At 59.0% G+C, this 10,634-nt stretch overlaps 1 protein-coding gene across 1 annotated transcript; it reads left to right on the top strand.

Moving 5' to 3' along the window:
* Positions 1–55: 55 nt before the first annotated feature.
* TYK2 (tyrosine kinase 2) lies at positions 56–10,630 on the top strand (the record flags this gene model as incomplete). Its single annotated transcript, XM_042812949.1, has 23 exons — positions 56–125; positions 405–528; positions 979–1,123; positions 1,429–1,592; positions 1,867–2,251; positions 2,806–2,982; positions 3,510–3,667; positions 3,736–3,859; positions 4,244–4,436; positions 4,527–4,636; positions 5,056–5,235; positions 5,323–5,410; positions 6,183–6,310; positions 6,685–6,820; positions 7,139–7,290; positions 7,377–7,527; positions 7,728–7,825; positions 8,244–8,436; positions 8,846–8,964; positions 9,421–9,593; positions 10,021–10,138; positions 10,229–10,339; positions 10,574–10,630. Coding segments are annotated over 23 exons (3,354 nt in total), but the record flags the coding sequence as incomplete, so codon positions are not given.
* Between the last annotated feature and the right edge of the window lie 4 nt (positions 10,631–10,634).

Raw genomic sequence — 10,634 nt, 5'->3', positions numbered from 1 at the left:
CCCCCCCGGTGTCGCCATTTTCCTGCACGGGGAGGGGGATGGGGGCGGGGAGGAGCAATGGCGGAGCGATGGGAGCGGAGCGCCGAGCGCTGAGGAGATCTGCGTGGAGTTGGCACGGCGCCTCGGTGAGAGGGAGCTTCATTACCACTAATTAAGGGGGGGTGGCGAGGGGGTTCTGTGGTCCTGTGGTCTGTAAGGACCTTACCAACCTGTCCCATTGTCCTGTGATCTGTAAGGACCTTTCCGACCCATCCCCTGTGTTCTTTAGGGACCGTCCCTGCCCACCCCATGACCCTACACCTTCCAGGACCCTCCTATCCCACAATTCAGTGACCTTCCAGGACCCCCCTGCCCCCACCCTCCAGTTGTGTGACCTTCCAGGACCCACCCGGCTGTCCCCACAGGCATCTCCCCGCGCTGCGCAGCGCTGTTTGCGCTGTACGATGCACCTTCCAGGACCTGGCTGCCGCCCAACCACCGCTTCGGTGCCGTGGAGGACCGCGACCGCCGCCTGCACTTCCGCATCCGGTGAGCCGGGTCCTGTCAGCTCACAGCTACCCTGGGGTGGGACTGGCCAGGTCCTTGAAGAGAACAGAAGGATGGAATGATTGGAGTGGAAGGGTCCTGGAAGGTTGTAGAGCCATAGAGTGAGTTGAGAGGATCCTGAAAGGTCATTGAGCCGTGAAGTAGTTTGAGAGGGTCCTTACAGGTCACAGGAGCATGGGGGGGGATAAAAAGGCCCTTAAAGATTAAAAAGCCGTGGGATGGAGTGGAAAGGTTCTCACAGATTGAAAACGCATGGGTTGTGTGGGACAGGTCCTTACAGATTAAAATTGTGCAGGATGGATTGGAAAGGTTCTTACAGGCAAGAATAAAAAAACATGGGATGGGTTGGAAAAGTCCTTGCAGATTAAAAAAAACGTCTGGTAAGCTGGAAAGGTCCTTGCAGATCACAGAACCACGACTCTCTCACCTCAGGTTCTACTTCCGGAACTGGCACGGCATGAACGAGGCGGAGCCGGCCGTCTTCCGCCACGCGCCGCGGCACAACGAGGGCACCGGAGAGAAACCGCGCGGCACAGCTGTGCTCGACAGGGCGTCCTTCCAGTATCTGTTTGAACAGGTGGGGCAGGTCCTGAAAGGTCAAAGAAATGAGGGACGGTTGGGTTGGAAGGGTCCTTAAAGATAATAGAAGAATGGAAGGATTGGGCTGAAAGGGTCCTTACAGGTTATAGAACCACAGAATGGGTCAGAAAGGTCCTGGAAGATAATGGGACCGTAGAATGGGTTGGAAGAGTCCTGGAAGATAATAGAACCGTGTAACGGGTTGGAAGGGTCCTGGAAGGTCATAGAACTGTAGGGAAGTTGGATGGGAAGCCTCCTTCAAGCTCTCTTCCCATCACCATGTGGTGTTCTTCCCCTCCACAGGGAAAATTTGACTTCATTAATGATGTGGCATCGTTAACGGACTTCCGGTCGGAGCAGGAAGTGCAGCGCTTCAAAAATGAGAGCCTGGGCATGGCTGTGCTGCACCTCTGCCACATCGCCCTCTGCAGCGGCCGCTGCCTCGAGGAGGTGGCTCGGAAGTACAGGTGGGCACCCGTGGGGGTGGGAGTTGAGGGGCTGTGGGGGGGGATTTGGGGTCAGGATTTGGGGTCAGGATTTGGGGATTTGAGGTGGGGATGTTGGGGAGTTTGGGTGGGGGCTTTGGGTCGGGATTTGGGGTCAAGATTTTGGGTTGGGATTTGGGGATTTGGGGTTGGGTTTTTGGGTTTGAATTTTGGGTCGGGATTTTGGGGATTTGGGGTCGGAGCATTGGGACATTCCAACAGCACTTGTGCTGTTCCCACCCTCTTCATCCCACAGCTTCAAGGCGTGCATCCCACGCTCCTTCCGGCTCCAGATCCAGCAGAGCAGTGCCGTGACGCGGCTGCGAATGAAGAACGTCTTCCGGAAGTTCGTGCGGCGCTTCCAGCGGCACACGGTGGGCGCGGGGACGCTGACGGAGGAGGACGTCATGTTCAAATACTTGGCCACCTTGGAGCTGCTGGCGCCGCGCTTCGGCTCCGAGCGTTTCGCCGTGCTCTCCTTGGACGTCTCCAACGAAGGGGAGAAGGCGCAGCCCTGCGGCAATGGGGGGCACGCGATGGCGGAGCGCGGGGACGCGGCGGCCCCAGGGGAGTCTTCGGTCAGCCACGAGGTTCTGGTCAGTGGCACCGGTGGGATCCAGTGGCGGCCCGTGCCCAGCCGGGTGAGTTCTTGGGGGGTTGGGATGGGTTTGGGGTGGGAGGGTCCTTACAGGTGGTAAAATGGGGTGGGATTGGGTTGGGAGTGTCCTTAAAGAACCTGAAGTAAGTTGGTTTTGGATTGGGAAGGTCCTGAAAGCGTGTAGAAGGGGTTGGATTTGGGTTGGGAGGGTGCTTAAAGATCATAGGACCACGGAGTGGGTTGAAAGGGTCCCTAAAAATCATGGAATGATGGAATGGCTGGGTTGGAGGGTCCTGTAAGGGTGTAGAATAGGTTGGATTTGGGTTGGGAGGGTCCTTAAAGATTAAAGAATCATGGAATGTGTTGGAAGGATTACTAAACATTACAGAACCACGGATTGGTTGTGTTGTAGGGAGCTTTGAAGGTCTTAGAATAGGTTCCATTTGGGTTGGGAGGGTCCTTAGAGATCACAGAACCACAGGATGTGTGGGCAGGGCCCTTGAAGGTCATAGAACAACGTGATTGTTGGGTTGGAAAGGACCTCGAGGACCCCCAGCCCCACCCCCGCTGTTCCCAATGCTCCATTTCGCTCTGCAGAGCGTTGAGGTCGTCTCCCACCGCGGATATTTCGGGCGGAGGAGCAGACGGAAGGATCCGGAACCCCCGGCACCGCCGGAGCCCCCATGGGTGCACTTCTGTGACTTCCAAGAGATCACCCACATCGTCGTCCAGGAGCGCAGGGTCTGCGTCCACCGGCAGGACAACAAGTGCATGGTGAGCGCCGTGGTGGGAACGGGGGGGGTTGGTTCTTGTTGGGGTTTTTGGGTGGAGATTGAGTGGATTTGGGGCTGCCTGGATGTGGAAGATGGAAAGGACCGATGGGGTTCGGGTTGACCCAAGGGTTGACCAAACATTGGCCAACAGTCAACTGAATGATTGACCAATGGTTGACCAGCGGTCAATGCTGTCGTTGACCAATTAAGACCAGCAGTTGACCCAAGGGTTGACCCAACAGCCAATGTAGTGGTTGACTTGTTAAGACCAACGGTTGACCAGGGGTTGACCACTGGCTAACACAACAGTTGACCAACAGTTGACAAAGTGTTGACCAGCTGTTGACCAGCAGTTGACCAGTGGCTAACTCAGCAGCTGACACAAAGGTTGACCCTTGGTTGACCCAGGGGTTGACTCAGCGGTTGGCCAACAAGCCAGCAGAGACCCAGAGGTCCCCTCCAACCCCTTGACTTCTGGGATGTGGGGACTCCGCTTCCCCACACCTCACTGCCTCCCCCCCCTCCCAGGAGGTTCTCCTCCCGTCCCACCTGAGCGCTCTCTCCTTCATCTCACTGCTGGACGGCTATTTCCGACTGACGGCCGACTCCAACCACTACCTGTGCCACGACGTGGCCCCGCCGCGCCTCGTCATGAGCATCCTCAACGGCATCCACGGCCCCATGCAGTGCGTCCCGCGCCCCGCTGCAACGCCCCTCGTCCTTGGGGTTCCCCACAGCGTTTCCCCTTCCGCAGGGAGGAGTTTGTCTTCGCCAAACTGCGTCGGGAGGAGCACGAGGAGGGGCTCTACGTCCTCCGCTGGAGCGTCCTCGACTTCGATAGGGTGATTCTGGCCGTGGCCAAGAGGGACCACCAGGAGGTACCGCAACTGTCCCGCATCGGGGGGAGGAGATGGTTGTTGGGATTGGAAATCTGCTGATTTTGGGGTTCCGCCTGAGCTCAGGAGCTGCAGCAGAGCTCGCTGCAGGAGGTGGAAGGGAGCGGTGTCGATGCGGGGCGTTCTTCTCTAGTTCCTGGGCTGCGCTGTTAATTTCTGTTGCCTGATGATTGGAGTGGGAAGGGGGAATCCGTGTGCCCCATTTGGGGGTTGAGGTTGGGAACCCAATGGGCTTCACCAGTCCCAATAGGAACCCAATGGGCTCCACCGGTCACACGGGGATCCCAGTGGGGTCCAGCAGAACCTGCAGGGCTCCTCCAGGCATTGGCTGACGGATCAGTGCCAGCACCACCCACCGTCCCCCAGGACCCCGCTGTGCCGGGCGCCCTCCAGTTCCGCCAGTTCCGCATCCAGAAGAAGGGCAGCTCCTTCGTGCTGGAGGGCTGGGAGCGTGAATTCCGCACCGTGCGGGCGCTGCTGGACGCCCTCCAGGGCTGCACGCTGCGCTCCGGCGACGACAGCTTCACGGTGAAGCGGTGCTGCCTGCCCAAACCGGGAGGTTCGGCCCGATTCCCCTTTCCTTCCGCCGTGAAGGGGGGCGCAGCGCTGTCGGCGCGGCCCGCTGGACGTCGGCTCCTTCTCCTGGCAGAGATCTCGGATCTGCTGATCACCACGCAGAAGGTGAAGGACAACGCCAAGCGGATCCTCAACCTGACCCAGCTCAGCTTCCACCAGATCCGCAAGGATGAGATCACTCAGGTTGGGGGGCTCAGCCCCACATCTGTGTGGTGTGGGGGCGTGGAGGGAGACCTGGAGCGATCCTGGAGCCATGGGGGGTAGAGAGGGGACCTCTGGGGATCCCCCAGTCCCATCTGCACCAAAAAAACAACTGTTGGCCAGCCGATGGTCAGCCATTGGCCACAGGGACACCAGTGGCCATCTTGGCCAACAAGGGCACATCGTCGGCTCGTGGCCAGCTGTTGGTCACTGGTTGGTCCCTGGGATGTCAGTGGCCATTGTGGCCAATGAGGGAGTGCCGTTGGCTTGTAGTCAACCGATGGTCAGCCATTGGCCACCAGGATGCCAGTGACCATCGTGGCCAATGAGGGCACACCACAGGCTTGTGATCAACCACTGGGCCACCAGGCCACCATCTGCCCTTCTCCTCCCACCCTCAGCGAGCCCACCTGGGCCAGGGCACCCGCACCCACATCTACGATGGCGTCCTGAACGTCCGCGGCGCCGCCGGGCCCGACGAGGCCGAATACTTCTCCACCGAACAGAACAACAACAGCGACGGCCGCGAGATGCGCGTGGTGCTCAAAGTGCTGGACCCGACCCACCGCGACATCGCCCTGGTGAGACCCCACCACCACCCACCGCCTGCCGGCGCCGGGCTGCCCGCGGCTCTTTGGCCGCAGCTCTTTGGCCCGTTCTCTCTGCAGGCATTTTTCGAGACCGCCAGCTTGATGAGCCAAGTGTCGCACGTCCACCTGGCCTTCGTGCACGGCGTCTGCGTGCGGGGATCCGAGAGTGAGTGATTCCGTGCTTTTTGTCCCAAAAAGTGAACGGGGCGCCCACCCGCGGTGGGGGTGGGGCTGAGGGGGGTTCAGAGTGTTTCTGAACTGACTGTGCTGTGGTTTGGTCGTTTGGTGATCTGTAAGGACCCTTCCCACACAGCCGTTCTGTGGTTTGGTGGTTCTGTCTTCTTGAAGGACTTTTCCAGCCCGCACCCAACCCATTTTATGACCTTTAAGGACCCTTCCAACCCAATCATTCCATAGTTTTGTAGTCTTAAAGGACCCTTCCAACCCATCCCACGGTTCTGTGACCTTTAAGGACCCTTCCAACCCATCCCATGGTTCTGTGGTCTTCAAGGTCCTTTTCAACCCAAACGTTCTGTGCTTCTGTGATCTTGAAGGACACTTCCAACTCAAACCCAGCTCATTCTGTCACCCTGTGACCTTCAAGTACTTTCCCAACCCAAATCTCTCTCGTTCTGTGGTTCTATGATCTTGAAGAACTCTTCCAACCCTTTCCATGGTTCTCTGATCATCAAGATCCCTTTCAATGTAACCCATTTTGTTACCTTTAAGGACCTTTCCAAACCAACCATTCCGTAGTTCTGTGGTCTTTAATGACCCTTCCAACCTGCTCTGTGTTTCTCTGACCTTTAAAGATCCTTCCCACCCCAAGCCAACCCATTCAATGACCTTTAAGGACTCTCCCAACTCAAGCCCAACCAGATCTATCATTCTATGACCTTCAAGGACTTTCCCAGCCCCTCCTCCATTTCCATCTGCAGATATCATGGTGGAGGAGTTTGTGGAGCACGGCCCCCTGGACGTCCTCCTGCGGAAGGAGAAGGGCAGAGTCCCCGTGGGGTGGAAGATCACAGTGGCCAAGCAGCTGGCCAGCGCCCTGAGCTACCTGGTGAGACACGGGGGTGTCCCCATGGTTGCCTAGAGGCACGGAGACACCCATTCTGGAGGGGTTTGACCAGTGCTTGACCAGTGGTTTACCAGTGGTTGTCTAGTGGTTGACCAGTGGTTGGTCAGTAGTTGGCAAATGGTTGACTACTGATTGACCAGTGCTTGTCTGATTATTGACCAGCCGTCGACCAATTGTTGAGCATTGTTTCACCACCGGTTGACTAACGGTTTACTAATTGTTGACCAACGGTTGACCAACAGTTGGCCAACAGTTGCCCATGAGCCAGCAGTGTGCCCCGGTGGCCAAAACAAACCGGGCCGGGGGGATGGAGAGGTGACCCCAAGCCCACACTGCGCCTCTCCCTGCTCCCCCAGGAGGACAAGAGCCTGGTGCACGGCAACGTGTGCGCCAAGAACGTCCTGCTGGCGCGAACGGGGCTGGGTGACGGCACGCAGCCCTTCGTCAAGCTCAGTGACCCTGGGGTCAGCTTCACTGCGCTGACCCGGGAAGGTGAGGTGTCCCCGCAGTCCTCCCTGTGTCGTGGGGGTTGGGGAGGAGTTGGGATTGCAGTCGGAATTGGGGTTGGAGTTAGGATAGCCATAGCGTTGGGGTGGGGTTCCGTTTGACTCTGGGACGTGGTTGGGACGGGGTGGGGACAGGGTTAGGTGGAGTTGTGATGGAATCGGGTGAGGGTTGGAATCAAGACCTACTGGGACCCTCCTACTGCGACCCCCCCCTACTGAGAGCGCCTTAACTACTGGTACGCTCTCCTACTGGGACCCCCTCCCTGTATCCACCACACCGTGCCCCCTTCCCCCCACCCCCCAGAACGGGTGGATCGGATCCCATGGATCGCCCCGGAGTGCATTCAGGACGTGGGGAGCCTCCACCCGGCGGCCGACAAGTGGAGCTTTGGCACCACACTGCTGGAGATCTGCTTCGACGCCGACGTCCCCCTCAAGGAGCGCACCCCGGCCGAGGTGCCCCCATCTCCACTTTCCCTACACGTGTTCCGTGGTGAGGAGACCCTAAAATTCATTTTTTTTTTTCCAATATTTTTTTGTAGAAAGAGCGTTTCTATGAGAAAAAGCACCGCCTGCCCGAGCCGTCCTGCCAGGACCTGGCTGCCCTCATCCAGCAGTGCCTGAGCTACGCCCCCGCCGAGCGGCCGTCCTTCCGTACCGTCCTGCGGGACCTGACCCAGCTGCAGCCCCACAGTGAGGCCCTGCCCCACACCTCCTCCGCCTCATAGAAGCTTCTCCCATTGGGTGCTGGTGGTCCATCACCATTCCCATCGCTCCTTCTTAATTCAGGGACCAGGGGTGTGAAACCGGAGCAAGAATGGTGTCCATGTGGCATGGGTGGGGGGCACAGAGTGCTCAGATCCCACCCTCCCCATAACCTCTGTCCCTTCCAGACCTTGTGGATGTCTCCTCCGTCAATCCTGACCTCCCTGTGTCCGACCCCACCGTCTTCCAGAAGCGTTACCTGAAAAAGATTCGTGAGCTGGGGGAGGTGGGTCCGCCGTGGTGGTCCTCAGTGTGGGTCTGGGTGAAAAGGGTGGGCTGAGGGGGACCTCATGGGGCAGGAAGGGACCTCATGGGGTGGAGAAGGACCTCATGGGGTTCTACAAGGCCAAGTGCAGGGTGTTGCTCCTAGGGAGCCACACACAGCAGTGTGGGTTGGGGCTGAGCTGCTCTGGAGAAGGACCAGAGGAGGTCCTGGTGGCCAGCATTTGACCGTGGGTTGACCAGCAGTTGGTCATCAGTTGGCCATCAGTTGACCATTGGTTGGCCATCAGTTGACCATTAGTTGGCCATCAGTTGACCATTAGTTGGCCATCGGTTGGCCGTCGGTTGACCACTGGTTGCCACAATCCCAAGCGCACTGCTGACCCCGTTGTGCCTCCCCCACACTGCCTGCGTCCCCACAGGGTCACTTTGGCAAGGTGGGCCTCTACTGCTACGACCCCACCAACGACGGGACAGGTGAGATGGTGGCTGTGAAGTCCCTGAAGGCCGGCTGCAGCCCGCAGCTGTTGGCCAGCTGGAAGAAGGAGATCGCCATCCTGAAGACCCTCTACCATGAGAACATCGTCAAATACAAGGGCTGCTGCAGCGAGCAGGGTATGGTGGGAGCGCCGTGGGGCCGCCCCTGGCAGCGGCTTGTGGGTGCTGAGAAGGGAATTTGGGGGGGTTTCTGTGACTGAGTTTTGGGATGTCTGTCAAGAACGGTGTTGGGGTTGGGTTTGGGTCACCTCTCATGGTTGGGTTGAGGTTGGGCTCATGACTGGAGTTTGGAGCACCTCCAGTGGTTGGGGTCATGGTTGGGATTTGGGTCATCTCTCCTGATTGGGGACGTGGACGTGGCTGGGGTTCGGGATCGCCCTGCGGGATGCTCCAAATGCAATTTTGGGGATTTCTCCTTCCTGGTTGGGGTTTGGGTCACCTCTCATGTTCGGGGGTCGTGTTTTGGGGCATCGGACCCCAATTTGGTGGTTCCACCGTCCCCCACCGTCCCCCACTCTCCCCCCAGGGGAGCAGATGGTGCAGCTGATCATGGAGTACGTCCCACTGGGCAGCCTGCGGGACTTCCTGCCCCGGCACCGCGTGGGGCTGCCGCGCATCCTCCTCTTTGCCCAGCAGATCTGTGAGGTGGGGGCCGGCCTTTCCCACCCCAAAAATGGTCCCATCCCCATCTTTCCATCCCAGAATGGCTCCATCCATCCCCATCTTCCCGTCCCAAAAACGGTCCCAACCCCAATTTCCCATCCCCATTTCCCCACTCCAGAAACAGTCCCAGCCCCGTTTACCCTCTGCAGAAAATGGACCCAGTCCTGTTTTTCTTCTCTAAAAGTGCCTCTGTGCCTTATTTGCATCCCTATAAACCCCTCTGTGCCCCATTTGTGTCCCTATGAACCCCTCTGTGCCCGATTTGTGTCCCTATAAACCTCTCTGTGCCCCATTTGTGTCCCTACGAGCCCCTTCATGCCCCATTTGTGTCCCTACGAACCCCTTCATGCCCCATTTGTGTCCCTACGAGCCCCTCAGCGCCCCCTCCTCCCCCCTTACATCCCCCCACTTCCCCCTCGAACGCCCCCCACCCCTCAGGGCATGGCCTACCTGCACTCCCTGCACTACATCCACCGGGACCTGGCAGCCCGCAATGTGCTGCTGGAGAGCGAGCGCCGCGTCAAGATCGGCGACTTCGGCCTGGCCAAAGCGCTGCCCCACGGCTGCGATTATTACCGCGTGCGCGACGACGGCGACAGCCCCGTCTTCTGGTGGGCCGTCACCCTGTGTCCCCGTTGGGTCCCCTTTTGTTCCCATTGGGTTCCCATAAAGTTCCTGCGCGGTCCCCATAGCGTCTCCATTGGGTCCCTGTCACCCCGTGTCCCCATTGGATCTCCACTGGGTCCCCTTTGTGTCCCCATTGTGTCTCCATTGGGTCCCCGTAGGGTCCCTGTTGGGTCCCCCTTGGGTCCCTGTACCCCCATACCGCCACTGAATCCCTATTGTGTCCCCATAGGGACCTCATAAGGTTTCCGTTGGGTCCCTGTCACCCCACATCGTCATTGTGCCCCCGTAATGTCCCCACGGTGTCCCCGTTGTGCCCCCATAAGTGTGACCCCATTGTGCCCACCCCCAGTGCCCCTATAAGCGTGTCCCCATGAGTGTGCCCCATAAGTGTGCCCCTCGAGTGCCCCCCAGGTTCGCCATGGAGTGCCTCAAGGAGTGCAAGTTCTCCTTCGCATCGGACGTGTGGTCCTTTGGAGTGACACTCTATGAGCTGCTGACCCACTGCCACCCCGCGCTCAGCCCCCCAGCGGTGGGTCTGGGATGGGGGAGGGGGTCCCCAAATAAGGGGGGCGAGTGGCTCTGACCCCCGTGTGTGTCGTCCTCCCCACCCAAAAAGCAGAAGTTCCTGGAGATGATTGGGGCCACGCAGGGGCAGATGACGGTGCTGCGGCTGATGGAGGTCCTGGAGAGCGGACGGAGGCTGCCGTGTCCCAGTGGCTGTCCCTGCGAGGTGAGGGGCAGCCCCTGCCCCATAAGTGGGACCCCCTGCCCCATAAGTGTCCCCATGGCTGTCCCTGTGGGTGAGAGTCACCCGATGCCATTTCTGTTCACTATTTTCCCCTCTTTTCCCCCTTTTTTCCACGTATTTCTGCCCTTTCCCCCCCAATTTCCCTCCATTCTGACCCATTTCCCCCCCATTTCCCCCACTTCTGCCTCACTTCCCCCCATTTCTCCCCCATCCCAGCTGTACCGGGTCCTGCAGACATGTTGGGATGCAGCCCCCACTTTCCGCCCCACATTTTCCC

The sequence above is a fragment of the Centrocercus urophasianus genome, unplaced genomic scaffold (genome assembly GCF_019232065.1).
Source record: "Centrocercus urophasianus isolate 14NV4802_14NV808 unplaced genomic scaffold, USGS_Curo_1.0 seq_1311, whole genome shotgun sequence".
NCBI classification, from domain to species: domain Eukaryota; kingdom Metazoa; phylum Chordata; class Aves; order Galliformes; family Phasianidae; genus Centrocercus; species Centrocercus urophasianus.
The sequence above is the reverse complement of the archived record's forward strand: the minus strand, read 5'-3'. Positions and strand labels throughout refer to the sequence as shown.